Here is a 21,172-nt window from a genome sequence, read left to right as displayed (position 1 = left end):
GCACAGGTCTGAAGAAGAAACGTCTCACACACTGAATATCTGTGGCTGGCGCAGACACTCCTGGTCCCGATGCACACTGGTGCCCTGTGAGATTAGAGATCCTGACGGCTAGCGCCGGGGACTCCAGTGGTGTGTCACCATGTATTCATGTGCTGAACGGAGATGCCAGGAGCAGAGAAGCTCGCCAGCGAAGTGCTAGATGTACCACTCCATACAGCGTGGTACATTTCAGTGCTGCAGTATTGTGATAACTTTTAATGTGATGTATTGTGCAGTCCTGCACATTGTCACACACCTGCTCAGTCTTTACCGAGGCTTAACCACAGACCAGTGCTGATCCATCCACCCTTCAAAACACACATGCATACACATACACACATGTGCGCACGCGCCCATGCACACACACACACACACACACACACACACACACACACACACACACACACACACACACACACACACACACACACACACACACACACACACACACACAGTCTATACCTTGCCTGTACCGCACTCTCATAACTGGTAGCAGGATGGTGTGTGCGACAGGGTGTATGCCTAGTGCATAAATCACTGCAACACACACACACACTCACGACCATAGGGTACTGCAGCAGACTGCCAATTAGCGGGTAGCTTTTCCCTCAAACCCACTTCTCAGTGGTATCACAAGCGAGAGAGAGAAACAGAGAGAGAGAGACTTTCTGCTTGTGTGTGTGTGTGTGTGTGCTTTACAGTACAGTAACAATGGCTGTAGTCTCACCATGCATTATCCACTGTAGGTCCCAGACCTTTCCTCCTCTCTTCTTTCTCTCATACACTCTCTGTCTCGGTCCCTGGCTGCACAGATGCACAAAAGCATTCAATGACCCCACTCTCTCTCTCTCTCTCTCTCTCTCTCTCTCTCTCTCTCTCTCTCTCTCCCTTGTTCTCCCTCTTTTACCAGTCTGTCCTTGGCTTTGCTGTTCTTCACTGGAATCAGCAGTAAGCAAGGTGACTCACAGCACACCAAACACATGAAACAACACACACGAGGAGAAACACACACAGCAGTACGTCTGTGGACTAGACTTTCATTGCCCCCTTTATCCTGAATGTCTGAGGCATGGCTCATTACTGTGAATATACATGGCAAAGGTTATTGTTAGGTTATGTGAACTATGTTCACCATGTGCCTGCATAAGCAAGTGTGGACTGACATGATCTTTTGGTCATATGTTTGTCTGTGCAGGACATTTGTTGATTATTTGCTTGTAGAGTGTGTGTATGCTACTACAGACATACTGAATGCAGACTTGCCTGCACACACACACACACACACACACACACACACACACACACACACACACACACACATACGCACGCACGCACACACACACACATACACACACAGACAGACAGACAGTGAAGTGCTAGAGTCTTTTAAATATGCATCCCAAGGGAGGACTACTGTATGCATGATAGTTTGATTATTACTGTCCCATGTACAGAGGGAGGGAGAAAGACCGTGTGTGTGTGTGTGTGTGTGTGTGTGTGTGTGTGTGTGTGTGTGTGTGTGTGTGTGTGTGTGTGTGTGTGCGTGTGTGTGTGTGTGTGAGTGTGTATGTGTGTGTGTGGGTGTGTTTGAGTGCAGAGGTTGGATAAGGACAAACGGGCGTAGGTTGGGATGACAGCGGCAAAAATAAATTACAGAGCTAAAGGAAGGGACGATGTGTAACCTATTTATCAACACACACACACACACACACACACACAGACACAGACACACACAGACACAGACACACACACACACGTTACCTCACCAATGAGCAAACACAAGCACAGCTCACAGCCAACATACTGCAAGCTGACTTTTCTGCAGTTGCTAAGGTCTTCTTCCTAGCTAAACAGCTACCTTTCCTGATGCTGAAGCAAGAATTCCAGTCACATGACCCAAACTGTCAGACCTCTAATGCTAAATTCACACACACACACACACACACACACACACACACACACACACACACACACACACAAATATTCCACACACATATTTGCACATTTTCACAGTAACAAGGTAGGACAACCTTTAGGCCCTGTGTTGCCGGGGTGAGTCGGGCAGTCTACTTTGGAAAAGCAACCTTAATGATCAGAATGTGGTGAATTCCAGACTTCCGTCCCAGCACAACCGTCTGAAGTAGTACTGTTGCCCAAAGACTTAAGCAGCCCAGACAGTGACTGGCCAAGAGCTGACCAAACACTGTGTGGAAACTTCATCCGTCTTTCCCTCTTTTCCCTGGATGGGCTGCTTTGGTCACAGCAGTCTCTGAAGCGTTCGTAATGTCCTCTATAGGACAGTTTTCTGAGTGGAAAATGTGCCATTTGTTTGTGTGGAATGCGCTTTTGACAGTCTCTCTGTTCGTCTCAGTACCTCTGGGTCACCTCAACACAGCCCCCTCCAATTACTGTAAATTTAGCTCGGCTGTTCTGCGCTGTGCAATACTGTGAAATCCATGATGCAAACTCCATGTTTGTGTTGTATTTAGTGCAGGTACCCTCTCATGTGTGTATCAATATATTTCTTTATGAAGCCTTCCAATGATATGCCACTGGGAGAGAATTTTAGATTCAACTTACATTAAGTTACATCACATTGGATTTACTTTAATACTTTAATAGTTTACTTTAATAGTGCTCCTTTCTTTCCCATATGCATTTCACCACCACAAGTGATGATTACTATAGTAAATAATATAGTGAATACTATAGTGAAGGAGCCTTGGGACTGTCCTGCAGGAATCACACTGCTACCCCACTGTGAGCAAAAACATGTGCCCATTCCATCTCTCTAGCTATCCTCCTCTCTGTCACTCCCTATCTCTCTGACACCCCCTTTCTCTATCTTTTCCTCCCTCTCTCTCTCTCTCTCTCTCTCTCTCACCAGCGTTCTTTCACTCCTCCTCTCTCTCACTCCCTTTCTTTAACTCCCTCAGTGTCTGAAGCCCACGTCATAGTGCCCCAGTGTGTGCGTGCAGAGAAAGAAAATTCACTTCGGGTTTTCCAGGAAATCCGCAGTGAGGAGTCTGAGATTAGCTCCTCCACAGAGGCAGACAGGCAGGCAGACAGACAGGCAGACAGACAGACAGCTCTAAAACCGAGTGCCAGAAAACAGCCATTAAAGATGAGCGTTTGTCAAAGTGCAATCAGCATCTATCTCTCTCTCACTCTTACACATGCTCTACTGTTCACCTTATCCGTGTGTCGCTCTCCCTCCCTCTCTCTCTCTCTCTCTCTCTCTCACACACACACACACACACACACACACACACACACATTCCCTGGCCCGTCTTCCTAAATCAGTCTTTCCCACTCAGTCTTACTGTGTCGTTTCTCCTGCTCCCCTGATCTCCTGCTGTATGCGTTCCATGCTTTTATTCTGTTGAGTCTGTTTGTCCTATTAGCACGCCTCCACCTGCACGCCACTGCGGCCTGATAAGGAGGAGCTGCAGCTCCCCTATCAACCCCGACTCTCACCCCCGCTCCTCCCATCCTTTCCTCCCCTCTCCCTCTCCCTCTCTCTCTCTCTCTCTCATGATGCTCCATCACATACTAGACAAACTGCACACACTGCGTATTCATTGTGAATGAACTGCCTGTGGAAGAAATAGAGAGAGAGAGACAGAAAGAGAATGAAAATGATGAATGACGATGAGAAAGATACTGCAGGTATGTGCTACAGCCACTAGAATTCAGCACAAATCCTCCGCCAGTTACTTGGAGACCAGTGGCTCCCACAAAATACGTCTAGTGAAGGAATGAGGTCCCAGTGAACACGCGCACAAAAACACCCACACAGATGAGACATGCATGACCTCCCCACTGAACACGATCCTTTTTATTACCCATTTATTAAATACCAGTGCGAATAATATGAACAAATGCTCGATCACTGTATAATTGGGTAACTAATTGATTAACCGATACCCTCTGACTGCCCATCTTTTCACAGGGTGTTCTAATGCTGTGTGTAATAGCAGCTCAGCCTCCAGACAAGGTGGGGCCGGTTTTCTCACGTCTGCGGTGTATTCTAGTCTACACCTCTTCGTCCCTAGCTTTCCTCGCGCCAAACCCCCGCCCATCCCGCCATCTCTCCGCCACTCCCGTTATCAAACCATAAGTAACGCCCCCGGTGGTCATTTTCGCTAAGCGATATTAAATATGAACTGTAATAGGCTATAGGAGGCCGTTTCGGTCCGCAAGGCGCTTTCGGCTGAGCGGTCGTGCCTGGGACCGCGCCAGCATGCCACACTACAAACCTTCTGATCATCAGAGAGACAGACACGCGTTGACGCACAGCCACGCCCCCGCCCACCGCACAACCACGTCGCGACCGTGACAGGACTGGCCGCAGTAGTAGCTCGTCGCACATGTGCGACTGGTATTCTGATGCCACCTTTTACGCGCAGTTCCTGCAGACAATACGTGAGAAGAATATGGCGGGGGACTGCTGAAACGCCCATTCAACATTTCTGAGGACAACCGATGTCTTAAAAAAAAACAATGCCACAACAAGAGCAGGCAACAAATCTATACATCCAGAAATGCAATTACGCAATGAAATTACGCAAAGGAAACGGCCGCGCCATAACGTCTTCGAAGGCAGCGTCTCAGACAGACAAGCTTCCAGTGAGAGCAAGTCTTAAAAGTCGCGGACGCATATCCTGTAAGAACGCGTCACTTATCGCTGTTCAAGTGATCCCAAACCCGAGGAGCGGGTTCAGATATTTACATAGCAAAAGCAACGTTGCGTCTTAGATATCTCCCTTAACAAAACATCAGGCCGGACTGGGTCACAGGTTGTGCGCCACGTTTCTTCCGTTCCGTTCCGTTCCGTCGGGATTCTGTAGCGTAAATGCCGAGGGCTTAACAGGCACAGGTCAGCTGACACTTATTTTATCTGGAGAAAAAAATACGAGCAGTCACGACAGAACGGATCTCGCATGGTTTTACAGCCGCAACTCTTTCACGTTATGCTCTTAAAGAACGATGACATCTGTGTCATTGTTGCTAATATCTAAAGATTATGTATTTTTGCGATATGTAGCGTATACATCCATTCCACCGAGACGGACTGTATTGCCAGCCTCTCCCAGATGTTTGTAATCGTGTTTTCATACGCAAATCGATACTCAAAGTGATAGAATTTCACCACAACAATTGCCGTGATATCTCGGTGGTCATCTCCAATTACTGCCCATCAAATGTTAATGGAATGGTGTATAGATTCGTGGGAACATTTGTTGACTTACATAAACGGTGAATTGGTTCAGCGCGGAGTCAAGTGCAGAACCCCGAATAAAATCAGACAAAAACAAATCCACGCCGGGATGCTAATGATGGCATTGCCTTCTTAAAGGAGAAAAGATGGAGCAAAGCCTAATTTCCAACTGTGTCACAATATAACAGATGACCAAAAAAATAAAAAATGTAAAAAAAAAACCCAGGACGATGACCGTCAGAGCACTGTCGGTCGGCAGCTTTTTGTAAACAACATCCCCGTTCCATTCACCGCTCGCGCTCACCGCACGAAGCCCGGTGAGAAAACGCTCCGTTTATCCGTCCTGCAGTTCACTGCGACGTTGTAGGAAAAACGAGAGAGAGAAAAAAAATCGAAAGGAAAAAAGGCAAATACATCGGTTAAGATAAGCTTACAAACGCGCGAATTGAAGATCTGTCTTGTGACATGCCCACGTTTGCCGTCACAACATTTTACGGCATTGAATGAAGAGACGACCCCACAAACATGTCAGCGGTGACGGCGCGCTTCGCGGAATTTGCATCGGTATTAATATTAATATTGCAGTTCTTCCTTGGAGGCCGGCGGTTACGGAAAAGGCAGATGCGCCGAAGCAGCTCCTGAGCTTTCAATTTTCGTGCGCTCCTCGTCCTGCCGAAGCGACGTTATATCGCGCTGCTGTTTTGATAACGGTAGACATTTTCTGCCGCCATACTAAATATGTACATTAATTAGGCTCGCTGTTCTTTTCCTCACCTCGTTGGTGAGCCTGCCCTTGTCTCCATCTCTCCATCCACCGACTTGACGCGTGTATTTACAATTTTGTTCGGCCGTTCTGGGTGCAGACGTAAGCAGTCTGTCAGCACGAGGCACTACCGTCAGAACCTGTGTGCGCGCCAGAACCCCATAACACCCCATACACACACACACACACACACACACACACACACACACACACACAAACACACACACGGAGAGAGATAGCGACAGAGAGAGCGCTTGGATACCCTGCATGTCAGACAACCTATCTTTAGGATATTTCTCTCTCTCTCTCTCTCTCTCTCTCTCTCTCACACACACACACACACACACACACACACACACACACACACACACACACAAACACACACACACATACACACAGCATGGAATAACTACTGTACTTCAACTGAACTTTCCCATTTATATGATGAAATCAGAGATGCTGATTTTGGTTATATGTCCAAGTAGCTATCTAAAAGTGAAATTTATCTTACAGTGATAAAAACAGAATCGTGCTACCTTCCTTAACATTAATAGATATTTTCTCTCCAGTGGTGTAGTCTTCATTTCAACTTTGAGGTTTGGGGGACACTGCTCACACCACCCAACCTAACACATTACACACACACACACACACACACACACACACACACACACACACACACACACACCCTCCAAGGAGAGGAGTAACTGCAGAGGATTACATTTGATCTTGAAACTACTAAATGTCAATCTGCTTTGGAAAGATGGTGAAATTGGAAAGAGTGGCGTGACAAACAAAAAACAAACCTGGAACAAGCTCTAACTTGTGTTCTGTTTGATGACTGTAACAATGAAGGCTACTGCCAGGCCACAGAAGCATAAACCAGCCACAAAACTAAAGCACAATACTCAGGCAAGCCTGAATCATTTAGTCAGTACATTGTTCTCTGTTACTACTAAACATGGCCAATGAAATAGCAATTTATGTATGAATTTAGATATCCCTTCAAAATGAATGGAAGTAATTGAAAATAAAATTGCTGCTTACAGTGACATCCAAATAAACTACAGATCCAAAGATGCACTGAACTGGATCATGTTAAATGCAGATTCCTTAAAGTAAATGACATTTTAGTTACACACTGCATCTCTACAGCTATAACAACTACTACCCTGAAACTGGTTGCTGTTTGTTTTTGAAAGGAAAGAAAAGACATATTTATTTGTCCTTGTTTTGGCATATATACTCATTTGGTAGGTAAACAATAATTATTATACTTTATCAAATAGGCTACTACCTTATTACAGCGGTAATCCACTTATAAAACGTTATAAGTGGTCGCTTAATGTGTTATTACGCAAATATAGGGCAATTTCGGTCATTAGTGAAGCCGCAGCAGGTTAACTACCTCGCGCAGACTGTAGTTTTTGAATCTCGTTGCATTGGCCGTTTGGGCACGCCCTCATCCTCACGCGCCCTCGCTCCTCCTTTATCTCGCGACGTCGTGCTTACCCACGCGCGCGGCGGGGCTTCCAACTCCCAACTGCAGCCGGCAAAGCCCGGCCGGAGTTCGCCCGCACAACCGACCTGACTAAAAGATGTTAAAAGTCATTTTGAGCCACGTGTGGCAATCGCACGTATTTTGTTTACTGAACAGACCTCAGAGGTTTTGACTTAAGAAGAAGAAGAAGAAAAAAATTAACTCTTTTGTTCCCTTTCACACCGACGTTGTGGTGTCGTGGCTTTTCAGCCTAGCGGCTCTGGTTTTAAAGCTTGTTCCAGTGTTCGCCGTGGGAGCACAGATAACCGAGTGATCCATGCTGAATTATGGTCAGGGATAACCGCTACCTGCAAACCCGGGCTGGAGGATCACGTCTTCTTTATGGTACACGCGGAGACCGCAGCAACTTATTATCGCTTGGACGGATTGATCTGATCAAAGGGCAATCGGTCGCACGCAGGGACGGTAATGTCTGATCGGGAGACGGGAGCAGAGCGCTGCCATGACCACCAAACGCCAAGGTTTTAACGGGACAGGTAGTATTGTGTCAGGCTAAACTGTAAAATTTGGTGACACTGTAGGCTACACATTTAGCTGTGTTTTCTCATGTTCGACAAATAAGAAATCCTGTTTCCGCTTGTTAGAAATGCGATAGATTCTGATATTTTAGTACATTCGTGCATTAGCTTAACTTTTAAACTTTCTCTTAGAAAAGGTTTATCCTCTCGACGTAATCTGAGGGCAAAACTTCTGTCATTTTGTAGGATTCTACAAAACCCGCTGTCCTGAACGTTGATTCCTAATGTATTACCTAATGTTACGATCAGGTCAGGAGGTCAGACCGCAGGCATTTTGTTACAGGTATGATAACGTGGCAGGGCAGAGGTCAACCTGAAGGAGGAGGAGGAAATGACCACTGGCATTTGTTCCACTGGCTTTCTTCTGTTTTAAGTTCGGTCTGTCTTTCTACTCAGATGCCAAGATGAAATGGGGAGGAGAGAAATCCCAGTGGAAAATGTTTATTGAGGATGTCAGTGTATTACACATGGTGATTTCCTTCCTCTTTATGGGTGAGCTAGATCTCAGACATGTACACATTTCGGCGTTACACTGCCTAACACAGTGGAATTCTGCTACCTAGATAGAGTACCTGTAGCCAACCCCTGTGCTAACCACCCACAGGTATAATTTACACTGGGGATGCTGGAGACATGTCCCCACTGCTTTAGGAATGTGTACTCTGAAAATATACCTGTCCAAACAGTCTGGAAACAGTGCTAAGTTCATGGGGGAACGTGTATGTGGCCAGCCAATACCTCTAATATCATATATGCATGTGAACTCTATAAACAAAAACAGAAAAGATGCTAGAAAGTCTTTTTACATCAAAAGAAACATTTTAATGAAACAAATAATTTTTTAAAATCAAAATAAATAGAAAACAATTGTACCACAATTATATTTTTGAACCATAGTGCGTATACTTCTTGTATTATTGAACATTGGTAGGCTTTTCAAACACAGTCATAAAACCTTTCATTAACCTCGCCCTTTTCAGTCCCAGCACTGGTTTCAGTGAATGCGTATGCCTGAGGACTCAGTTTGGTAAACTGGACGTAAATCTGAGGGGCAGCGGAGTGGAGTGCACCATTCCTGTCAACATTCTTGTCCCCAGCATTTTTCAAAGCAAAGTTACACCCAAATATAACCACAATACTGTGATTAGTGTTATGATGGTTATGGTGGACTTTGGTGTTTAATCCTAACTGTGTGTGTGTGTGTGCGTGTGTGTGTAGGTGTGTCGTTTCTGCTATTATTCCTATACATGATGTTTACACCACTCTGGCTTATTCCTGCTCTTTACTTCACATGGCTGGCTGTTGACTGGTACACACCTGAGAGAGGTAGGCACCAAGTCTCACGCACGCACGCACACACACACACACACACATGCGTGCACTCACGCACACACTCACGCACGCACACACACGCACTCACACACGCACGCACACGCACACACACACACACACATGCACTCACGCACACGCACGCACACACTCACGCACGCACACACACGCACTCACACACGCACGCACACACACACACACACACACACACATTCTACTCTCACAAAGTCTTTCACACACACACACACACACACACACACACACTCATGCACACATCTACATATATGGACACTAGGAACACACATTCTTCTCTCACAAAGTCTTTCACACACACACACACACACACACACACACGATTACATACATGGACACCAGGAACACACATTCTACTCTCACAAAGTCTTTCACACACACACACATGCGTGCACTCACGCGCACGCACGCACACACTCACGCATGCACACACACACACACACATTCTACTCTCACAAAGTCTTTCATACACACACACACACACACACACACACACACACACTCACGCACATGTCTACATATATGGACACCAGGAACACACATTCTACTCTCACAAAGTCTTTCACACACACACACACACACACACACACTCACGCACACGTCTACATATATGGACACCAGGAACACACATTCTACTCTCACAAAGTCTTTCACACACACACACACACACACACAAACACACGCTCACACACACACGGCTACATACATGGACACCAGGAACACACATTCTACTCTCACAAAGTCTTTCACACACTTCTTCTTTTTTCTAACAGCACGTAGACACATAATTTCTTCCCTTTTTGTGCAACGCATCCCATACAGGCAGACCTGGATCTCCATAGTTACTTCATGAACCGTAGTTACTTTACGCACCATAGTTAGCTCCTGCCAGTTCAGTAACTAAAATGTCTACAGATTTTTAAAAAGTGAAAATGTGCTTTGTGTCTGTCTCTGTCTCTACCCGTCTCACTCTCAAGCTTCCTTTTGTTCAAGGTGTGCCATCACTAAATGTAGATTTGGTTTTGTTTTTTTGACCCCCTCTCACAAATGTTATTACAACCAGAGACTGTTCACTGTGTACTGAAGTTTTTGTTAGTTATGAAATAAATGTGGCTGTTTGTAACTTCATTGTACCATCACAATGTAAATAATCAATTGAGCCCTTGCAACGAGAAACATACATTTTCTACATTCTACAAAATAAAAACAATAATATAAAGCATTATTACAATTCTTAGTTTTAAATGCCCACATGAATGAAGTAAGTTAAGTCTAAATAAATCATAGTTAGCATTTTAATGTAATTTTAATGTTAAAGTTGTACAAAATCAAAACTAAAATAACTGATTACACAAAATTAAAACTAAAATAACTGATTTCACAAAAAGGGGAAATCGCTCATATTTGTTTTTTGTTGCAAGGGGTCAATTATTTCATCATTCAGAATCCAGTCATCTGTTTCAGGTAATGTAAGTACCTGAAGTTCGTGCAAAAACATTACGGCTACTGCAGTCTGACTGATTGCACTGCTCTTGATTGTCCACTAGGGGGCAGAAGATCCTCATTCGTGCGTAGCTGGAAAGTGTGGAAGCACTTCAGAAACTACTTCCCAGTCAAGGTAACCCAGACAAGCAGTACACAAATTAAGTCAGCAATTCTCCACCCTTATCTGACACACACAGCAATAATTTTGTGTTTTCAAAATAAGTATAAAAAAAACTTTATACTCATCACATTCTCCATAAATTCTATCTAGCTCAGTTATTATAAATATTCCCATCATATTTTTGAGACTCTCTCTCTCTCTCTCTCTCTCTCTCTCTCTCTCTCTGTCTGTCTGTCTGTCTGTCTGTCTGTCTTTCCTCCTCCCCCCCTTCAGCTGGTGAAGACAGCAGAGCTGAGTCCTAGCCAGAACTATATTCTCGGGTGTCACCCGCATGGCATCATGAGTTTAGGGGCGTTCTCCTGCTTCAGTACAGACGCGTGTGGCTTCACCGGGGCCTTCCCGGGCATTCATGCCAACCTCGCCGTACTAGCTGGACTCTTCCGTCTGCCAGTCTTCCGAGACTACATCATGTGTGCCGGTCTGTGTGTGTATGCATGTGAAGGGGAGAGAGGATATAGAAAGCTTATTGTTTTCTAGACTGAGGTGCACCTCCGTGACTTTGAGCCCATTTTTTCTTAACTTGTTTGATAGGGTATAATTATGCTACATTTCACAGGTGAAGTGTCATGGTGTCATGTTGACAGATAACAGGAGAAACATTTTTCATTTTGTTTCATACCTTCCTTTTCTTTTGTCTCCTTGTCTCTGTCCCTGTGGTCCTAGGGATGCTGCCGGTCAGTAAGGACAGTCTGGAGTATGTACTGAATCAGAGAGGCACCGGAAACGCTGTGGTTATCATCATTGGTGGCGCTGAGGAGTCGCTGGCCTCTCGTCCGGGAGCCAACAGTGTGGTGATGAAACAGAGGAAAGGCTTTGTCCGGCTGGCGCTGGAGAATGGGTGAGAGAGAGAGAGAGAGAGAGAGAGAGAGAGAGAGAGAGAGAGAGAGAAGAAGGAAGTTGTGAAAGATTGCGAGAGTGTGGAAGTTTGAGGTATTTATGTGCTTTGTTAAGAGTGTGACATTAACCATAATGCCATATTTTATCCTCCAATGGTTATCACCTCATATCATAAAATACTGAGGTAATTTGCAAAGTTATACTGCCTGGCCAAAAAAAGGTCACCACCTGGATTTAACTAAGCAAATAGGTAAGAGCCTCTTATTGGATAATTACTGCATGTGTGATTATGTTTCAGCTAGCAACAAGTTATTTAACCCTAACTGATGCAGTGAGTAGCTTCTCATTTGTTAAACACCCATGTTGAAAGACACATCCTGTGGTCATGATAAAGATGTTAATCTGTTTCAGAAGGGTCAAATTATTGGCATGCATCAAGCAGAGAAAACATCTAAGGAGATTACTGAAACTACTCAAATCGGGTTAAGAACTGTCCAACGCATTATTAAAAAGTGGAAGGACAGTGGGGAAACATCTTCGAGGAAGGAATGTGGTCTAAAAAAAAATCTTGAATGATCCTGATCGGCGATCACTTAAACGTGTGGTGAAATCAAATCGTAGAAAAACAACAGTAGAACTCAGGGATATGTTTAATAGTGAAATTAAGAGCATTTCCACACACACAATGCAAAAGGAACTCAAGGGATTGGGGCTAAAGAGAAAAGAGTCGGCTGAAGTGATGCACCCATCATGCCTAGTGTCTACCGTACAAGCCTGTGGGGGCAGTGCTATGATCAGGGGTTGCTGCAGTCGGTCAGGTCTAGGTTCAGCAACGTTATGTGGCCAAAGAATGAGGTCAGCTTACTACCTGAATATACTGAATGACAAGGTTATTCCATCAATGGATTTTTTCTTCTTTGATGGCACGAGCATATTCCAAGATGACAATGCCAGGATTCATCAGGATCAAATTGTGAAAGAGTGGTTCAGGGAGCATGAGACATCATTTTCAAACATGGATTGGCCACCACGGAGTCCAGACCTGAACCCCATTGAGAATCTTTGGGATGTGCTGGAGAAGACTTTGCGCAGTGGTCCAAATCTCCTATCATCAATACAAGATCTTGAGGAAAAATGAATGCAACTCTGGACAGAAATAAATGTTGTGACATTGCAGAAGCTTGTGGAAATCATGCCACAGCAAACGCGTGCCGTAATCAAAGCTAAAGGGGGTCCAACGAAATATTAGTGTGTGTGACCTTTTTTTGGCCAGGCAGTGTATAAACCCATTATATACCTGGGATTCATTCCATGACTAATACTGAGCTGACAACCTAATGAGAAAAGCTTGCATATCAATGTTTAAAAGAAAGATCCTGCTTCCTGTTGTGGCGTTCTCATTCCGCTCACGTGAATGAGCTGTAGTGGGCATGCCGTTCTCATGTGAATGAGGTGTAGTAGGCACTTTACGTGATTCTGACTACATCTCCCTCATGCCCTTCTGTTTCCCCAGGGCTCACCTTGTTCCAGTGTACTCTTTTGGGGAGAATGAGCTCTTCCCACAGGTGGTGCTACCCGAGGGCAGCGTGGGACGCAGGCTGCAGGCCCTCTTCAAGCAAGTCATGGGTTTCGCCCCCTGCCTTTTCACCGGAGGGCGCTGGTTGCTCCTGCCCTACAGGAGGCCGGTGACCACTGTGGGTCAGTGCTAAATCGCCCCTCTTCATTCTCCAGCTCATAACCCCAGGCTGTTGCGATGCCCACAGACATGTTTACTTACATCCTAGTGAAATCAGACCATTCAGCATACCTGAACAAACACACCTGCCACTCCAACTCCATCTTATACTTACCCTACTCCAACATTCAGTGGTGCTTGAATGTTTGTGAACCCTTTAGAAGTTTCTGTATTTCAGCAAAAATTTGACCGAAAACTTCTTCAGATTGTCATACAAGTCCTAAAAGTAGATAATGTGAACCAAATCAAACAAATGAGCCAAAAATATTAGACTCATTTATTTATTGAGGAACATTTTCCAATATTACATATCTGTGAGAGTCAAAAGTATGTGAACCTTTGCTTTCAGTATCTGATGTGACCCCTTGTGCAGTAATAATTGCAACTAAACGTGTCTGGTAATTGTTGATTAGTCCTGCACATCAGCTGGGAGGAATTTTAGTCCCTTACTCCATACACAACCTCTTCAACTCAGTTATGTTGGTGAGTTTCCTCCATGAACTGCTTGTTTCACATCCTTCCACATTTCTGTTGAATTAAGGTGATGAAATTGACTTGGCCATTTCAAAACCTTAGCTTTATTCTTTTTTAACCGTTCTTTGGTAGAACGACTTGTGTGCTTGACTTGTGTGCTTCGGGTCATTGTCTTGCTGCATGAACCACATTTTAAGATTCAGCTCACTGACAGATGGCTGACATTTCCCTTTAGAATTCGCTGGAATAACTCAGAATTCATTGTTCCATCAATGGTGGCAAGCCGTCCACGCCCAAATGCAGCAAAATAGGCCCAAACCATGATATTACCACCAACTGTGTTTCAAAGAAGGGATGAGGATGTTATGCTGGAATGCAGTGTGATTCTTTCTCCAAACATAACACTTCTCATTTAAACCAAAAAGATCTATGCTGGTCTCATCCCTCCACCAAACATTGTTCCAACAGGTGATCTTTAGCAAACTGCAGACAGGCAGTAATGTTCATATTGGAGATCAGCGGCTTTCTCCTTGCAACCCTGCCATGCACACCATTGTTGTTCAGTGTTCTCCTGTCGGTGGACTCATGAGCATTAACCTTAGCCAGTGTGAGAGAGGCATTTAGTCGCTTAGAAGTTACCTCGGGTTCCTTTGTCACCTCGTGGACTGTTACACCTTTGCTCTTGGTGTGATCTTTTTTGATCAACTACTCCTGGGGAGGGTAATAATGGTCATGAATTTCCTCCATTTGTACATAATCTGTCTGTGGATTGGTGGAGTTCAAACTCTTTAATAGTGATGGGACTTTTGATACTGAGGTGTCGACGCTTGTATCACTATTGCAAAGCTTGCTGGTTTGGCAGTGTAGCAAAGCTTGTTTCAAAGTTATTACCACCCTGCCCCAGCTCCCCCTTTTAGTACATATTGGAAATGTGTAAAATATAGAAGTAAATGGGAAGAAACATTCCGTTTCAGAAAGTCAACCTGTTGCCTCCCAGTACAGTTTGCCACATTATCGTATGACATTTTCAATTAAAAAGGGAAACAATTATTTTAAACAAGTTATTGCAGAACTTTAATTACTAAACATTATTACTGATCAAATCTTAAAAAAAAAAAAAATGGATAGGTGGAGTGTTGTATAGTTTTCAAGTGCAGTGACGTTTTGAACCTATGGCTGCTATAATTTCTGAAAACCACCAGGTGTCACTGTTTGGCATTAGCTTGTAATAGGCCAATGCTTCGGCTTTTACCAGTGAAATTAGGAAGAAGCCCCAAAGGCTTCACAAACCTTGTCTGCCCATCACTACTCTTTAGATATGGGTTCATAACCTTTTCCGACCTGATGAGAATCAACAACTCTTCCTCTGAGGGCCTCAGTATTCGCTTTTGTATCATGTGCCATGTTACACTCCCAGTAAAGTGTTGTGTAGATCAGCCTTGCTAGATCCCTGTTCTTTAAATAAAACAGGCTGTCCACGCACACCTGATTGTCATCCCATTGCTTGAAAACACATGACTCAAATTTCATTTTAAAATTATCTGCTAATCCTGAAGGTTCACATATTTGTACCAGTCACAGATGTGTAATATGCCATAATTTTCCTCAATCAGTAAATGACAGTCTAATATTTTTGCCTCATTTGTTTGATTTGGCTCACATTATCTACTTTTAGGACATGTGTGACAATCTGATGAAGTTTTAGGGCAAAGTTATGTAGAAATATAGAAACTTCTTAAGGGTTCACAAACTTTCAAGCACCACTGTATACCTACCCTACTCTAATTTAGCTATACTTACCCTAATTTTACCTTATATTAACCACTCTAATATACACCTTCCCTACTCTGTTATATTAACCATTTCTCTGGAACTAAATACTAGCGCAAGGGTGGCAGCTGCTGTCTGTAACATCCCTCAGATAGGAGAATAAGTGAATAATTGTATCTAGTTATTCTTTTGTAAGTTAGTGCAATGTCTTAGGTTTTAGCTGTAAACAGGAGTGTTTACTATAACTTTCTCTCCATCCCTCACAGTGGGCAGTCCCATTCCTGTGCCTCGTGTCTCCAGGCCGACACATGACCAGGTGGACCACTATCATAACCTTTACACAGAGGCTCTGTCCAAACTCTTCCACACACACAAAACTAGCTGCGGACTGGCTGAGACACACGAGCTACACATCATCTAGACTCCACCCAAAGAGCTTTCACAGCGTTTCTCTAACGTTATAGCATATTTCTCTAAAGTAAGAACATTTCATGCCAAGTTCCTACACATGTACTTTGAACACTTTTGTTGTTTTAAGTATGATACAAATCCAGTCTGCATTTTAAGATAAATGTAAATTTTCATTAGTGTGCACATCATATTATAACAAGGTAGTTGCAGTTTTCGTCATCTTAATCTTAGCTCGTGGAATATTACAGTGATTAGATTGAGCATAGATTTCAGCAGCATTTACTTACCAACCAGAACATCCAAGATTCCAAAAGAAATGCACCTACTTATAAAAACGTTCAAATGAACTAGAGATGGGTCACCACTTGGGGTAATTATATAGGGTAATTTGTTTCTAAAGTGTTATTTTTTCCCAAAATGATCATGCATACAGTTTAGTGAAACGAATTGTGAATGTTACACCACAGCCACTGCACTGTAGTATATTGCAATTCAAGCTCAGTTGTTCTCTAAATCTGTCCACTACATATCTTTTCTTATGGACATAATTTTAGACATTAACATTTTTTTAAAAGAAATTATGATCAGTGCACTATGATTTTTAAAGAAATTTAGATTTATGAAACATTGTAAAAAAACATTTGCACAGATTTGTCCTAGCATGTACCAGAAAATGTGGATGTGACAAAAATATCTACCTTTATTACTTTTGATGACAATGATTAAATGAGCGTAGTGGCTCAGTAGCGCAGTGGTTAAGGTAAGGGATTCTAGTTGCCAGTTTAAATCCCACCACAGCCAGGTTGCCACTGTTGGGCCCCTGAGCAAGACACTTAACCCTCAGTTGCTCAAGAGGTGTTCAGTCAGAATTGTAAGCTTCTTTGGATAAAAGCATCAGCTAAATGTAAACGAAATTTTACAGGCCCACTGCATATGAACATCCACTAGACTGTTTTTTCTAAAGCAGTAAAAATTGTTTAATGCTGGAATTTCCAATGACAATGTGTAATGTGATTTAAAGCAAGATGTGCTATCATAGTTGTAATGAAAATATACTTTTCTTTTTAGAAGTTATAACCATTGAAAGTGATAATGAATTTTGCAGATTTTATTGAATTTCTTTTAAGGAATTTTGTGGCAATGGCACGATTTTATCAGCAGCACCAATAGTTTGCACAAATGTGCTGAGAAAACCTTGGTACACATGAACCTATGCACAGGGCGTGCCAGTGAAGATCACGGAGACGCCGTCAAAGCTGATATGAGCCGCTTATGTTTATACCAAACCCTATAGTGCACCTTATCAGAAGGCCCAGGTAGCTGCCTTCTAATCTGAAACTGTACCATCAAAAGTTCTTTTGCCACATTATAAGGAAACTAGTTAGTGGGCAGGACTGCCAATGGGTGGATGACTGTGGTGAAGTAACCCAAGAGAAAGTTTTCTTTCCTTAATGGCACTGATCTGTCCAATGGGCATGATGCAGGAACACTTTAGAGTGAAATGGTACAGTATTGATTAGAAATGTGTGTGGCTTACCTGAAGAGTTGTCACTGTTTAACTCAGGTTAATTTTAATGATTGTAGTTCAATAAATGTTCAGTACACTTGTCTATTGAATATGTAAAGAGTCAGTGTTAGTGTATGATCCATGTTCGTAATTCCTCCAACCACAAATGTATTGTGTACACATCTGGCAAGGGTGATGAAAAGAAACTTTTGAAACTCGGCTATGGAAACATAGCTATTTTTCTACAGTACTAAATGATGAGACAATTAGCAGCCAAAACCAAAACATCAAGCTACCTCTAACTACTGTAGATAAGGAATTCTCAAACATTCTCAGCACTGTTAAAATGTTTGTTTATGAGAAACCATGAAATCACCCTGCTGTTTGATTGTAATGTGATAAAATTTCAATAAACACTTTTGCAACACCTTTATTTTTTTCTTAATAAACAGCAACCAGGCGCATTACAAAGTCTGAAGAAAGACCTGAGAACCTAATCGGAAGCACTCAATCAACTAATGGCCTGGAAACACTGAGGACATTAAGAGACAACATGCCTGTAGTTTACGCAGTAAAGTATGAGAGTAATTAAAAAGTATGAGAGTAATTAATACAGTTAATCAGGTAGTATAACCTGCCTTCTTGTCATTGGTTGACATTTCATTTAGAGCACATTGCCTTCCTCAAATTCCACCACAGCAGACGACACTGCCAGCAAATTGAGACTTTTGAAACAGGTCTCATAAAGCTTCCAAATATACGCATGTGCGTCATTACACATGCGGTAGCATATCTGCAGGAAGGCAAACGGAGAGTCTTCTTCAGCTCTGGCCTCCTCTGACCTGGAGCTCTGCCCACACCAGAGCCAACATGGTTCTTCTGCCAAGGACTGGCTCTTCATTAAGTGAGCCACATAATCCGACAGATACTGGAGGCAAACTGCTGGCTGCAGACCTGCGGTCCGCCTGAGTAGGTGCTCTAAAGCGGATGTGTGCCGGCAGCATAAACACACTCCAGCATCGGCACAAACGGCTGTGAGAGCGCAGATCAGGAAGGATGCTGTTAGCATATGGAATAACAGCTTTTTCTTTCACTACCTCCGCAGCACCACAGAGCACAGCGTTTCATGCCAATGACCACAAGGAGTCCAACTTCTCGAAGAACATTCTTATTTACACGTCACCTTACAAAATTAAGGTTGGAAATAGGCTCCACCAGTCCATTTTTCTATAACCCAACTGAAGGCAAAAGCTGAACTCCAGCGTTACTGAAAATGAATTGTGCTATTGCACAGCATGAACACTCAAACTGTCCACTTCAGACACCTGAGAAAAGACAACATGAAAAATGAATGAATGCGTGTTGTGTGTTATCTGGTCTTATAAGGTGTGTGTGTGTGTGCATGCGTGTGTTATCTGGTCTCATAAGGAGTGCATGGTCATTATCTGGTCTCGTAAAGTATGAGTGTGTTATTTTGTCTCATAAGGTGCGTGATTTACCTGGTCTCGTGGTGTGTCCCTAAGCAGCGGACACAGCAATAGCGTGCGCCACAGGACACACAGGTGTAGTGGGAGGGGAAACCACACACAGCACAGAAATGACGTTGAGGAAGCTTAGAAGGCTCAGCACATGCAGTCAAATAGTTTGGACCCTCACTCACACTTAAGTCCTACAAACAGACAGGCAGAGAGAGATGTTTAAGACCTTTAGTCAGAGTCAGCCTTTTGGGGAGGAAATGCAGTGCAGTTATTCCACAGCCATTTGATGAGTTCCCATAGATCTGGGTCTAAATCCCAAAGATTTGAATCTACAGCATAGCTGTAAAACCTCACCTCCTCCTCGAGCAGAGCCTGGAAGTTTTTTCGGAATCGCTGCTTAAAATGATCGCCTCTTGTCTTTTTCCGTCGTTTTCCTTGATGTTATAATGAGACATAAAAGTGTCAAGCTCAAAAACCAACCGCCACAACATCAAAACACTATTCAAGTGAAATGGCCTCACCGGATTCATTGTTCTCGTCAAACTGCGGCAGCCGCTTGACGAGTTGCGGGAGGCTTGCGTGCGGGTCGTCCTGAAAGTTGTCCTTCTCAAGAGCCTCCAGCTGGCGGGTCAAACGCCGTTGACGAGTCGCGCTGTCCAAAACCCTGCGCTGGTTTGGGTCATGTGAGCGTACTAGGCCCGGAGAATAATTAACGTTACCAGTTAGAAATTTGCATGTTATACGCAGACGAATAACAACATTGTTGTTTCCATCCTGGCTTCTTTATGTCACTGTTACTGCGGCAACGAGTATAAAAGTTCACCCTAACGTTATCTAGCAACTAGCCAGCGAATCAACATTTTGCTAGCTAATAAGCGTTAGCCAGATAAGGTTAGTTATCTAACTGGTAACTAACAGTAGCATGAACACTTACAAACAAACGGCACATTTACATTGCTTTATTAATATAGTTTTTGCTAGCTAGGTAGTTAGTTATGAGTCGTGTAAACTGAGTGTGATAGGCATGTTAGTAACGTTAAAGTACACTACCTGCTGTTTTCTTCTCCGCCATTTTCAGGGTTAGTGTCATCGGCTACTACTACGGGTGATCGGAGTGGACAAGTACGGTTTTGTCAACGTGTTCGTGCCAAAAAACGCGACGGAATCCAAATGAATGGGGATGAATTGCGCTAAACGGCTAAAAACTAAAATTACAATAGTTTGGAGTGGTAGTATTATTAAAGTTGTTGCTCTTTATTTTGTCAGCATCCTTACAAATAAAACACCAATGACAGCCAAAATATTTGGCATATCTAAAAACACAAAGACAAGCATATGATTTAAACAAAAACAGACCGACACACTGAATACAGCACAGTAACAGCATGCAGTTCTGCTTCCACACATGAAAACCTTTATTTAAAGTTCATCAGTAACTACTGTAAATGTTCCACGAAGGGACGCGTATCAGGAAGCTGCTATGATAAATGTAAGTTTAGTGCTCACATCATCATTAACACAAAAAGTGAAGGAGGCCCCAAACACCACACTGCCGATCTCACACCTCAGTACACCAGTCTCCAAAAAAGCTCAATATAAATGAATGTGCGCGGGGCCTGAGTTTAAGAGATGAGGACCATGGAGACAACTCCCGGAATGTTCAAAAGTGTTCAAAAATGGTTACGTGTTCAAACATTGTTAAATGGTGAGTTTGTGTTTAACCCTATTTTTTCTTTTCAAGATTATTTAACATGTTTTGTTGCTCTCGTCGTGTGTGCCTGCCGTTGCAGTTATCATTTCCCCCAATTTCTGAAGAGCAATTTCCTCTAG

At 43.4% G+C, this 21,172-nt stretch overlaps 3 protein-coding genes across 8 annotated transcripts in view; 1 reads left to right on the top strand and 2 right to left on the bottom strand.

Moving 5' to 3' along the window:
- The window catches only part of nyap1 (neuronal tyrosine phosphorylated phosphoinositide-3-kinase adaptor 1), a 35,270-nt gene extending 29,101 nt beyond the window's left edge, over positions 1-6,169 (bottom strand). Inside the window, exon 1 of one of the 2 annotated variants that reach the window (XM_081720045.1) lies at positions 6,035-6,169. The gene's annotated coding sequence lies outside the window, so the exon portion shown is untranslated. The other variant, XM_035527240.2, reaches the window with a different exon arrangement.
- Positions 6,170-7,561: 1,392 nt separating this feature from the next.
- mogat3b (monoacylglycerol O-acyltransferase 3b) lies at positions 7,562-18,134 on the top strand. Of its 5 annotated transcripts, XM_035527252.2 has the most exons (9): positions 7,562-8,060; positions 8,289-8,385; positions 8,499-8,594; positions 9,321-9,428; positions 11,012-11,082; positions 11,344-11,548; positions 11,794-11,968; positions 13,481-13,665; positions 16,213-18,134. In XM_035527252.2, exons 3-9 carry the CDS (start codon positions 8,507-8,509, stop codon positions 16,365-16,367), a joined length of 987 nt encoding a protein of 328 aa, XP_035383145.1. In that variant the 5' UTR covers positions 7,562-8,060; positions 8,289-8,385; positions 8,499-8,506; the 3' UTR covers positions 16,368-18,134. The 5 variants fall into 5 exon arrangements, with proteins under 5 accessions (XP_035383145.1, XP_081576038.1, XP_035383144.1 ...); XM_081719912.1 differs by lacking the exon at positions 8,289-8,385 and having other exon boundaries at positions 7,562-7,908; XM_035527251.2 differs by lacking the exon at positions 8,289-8,385.
- Positions 18,135-18,278: 144 nt separating this feature from the next.
- On the bottom strand, positions 18,279-20,457 carry znhit1 (zinc finger, HIT-type containing 1). Its single transcript, XM_027030803.2, has 5 exons — positions 20,393-20,457; positions 19,864-20,034; positions 19,697-19,776; positions 19,364-19,533; positions 18,279-19,189 (listed from the first exon to the last, which is right to left on the bottom strand). Exons 1-5 carry the CDS (start codon positions 20,430-20,432, stop codon positions 19,168-19,170), a joined length of 483 nt encoding a protein of 160 aa, XP_026886604.2. The 5' UTR covers positions 20,433-20,457; the 3' UTR covers positions 18,279-19,167.
- Positions 20,458-21,172: the final 715 nt, after the last annotated feature.

The sequence above is a fragment of the Electrophorus electricus genome, chromosome 8 (assembly GCF_041902795.1).
Source record: "Electrophorus electricus isolate QZ-2024a chromosome 8, ASM4190279v1, whole genome shotgun sequence".
Classification (NCBI taxonomy): domain Eukaryota; kingdom Metazoa; phylum Chordata; class Actinopteri; order Gymnotiformes; family Gymnotidae; genus Electrophorus; species Electrophorus electricus.
Note: the sequence above shows the minus strand (reverse complement) of the source record. Positions and strands in the feature narration are given on the sequence as shown.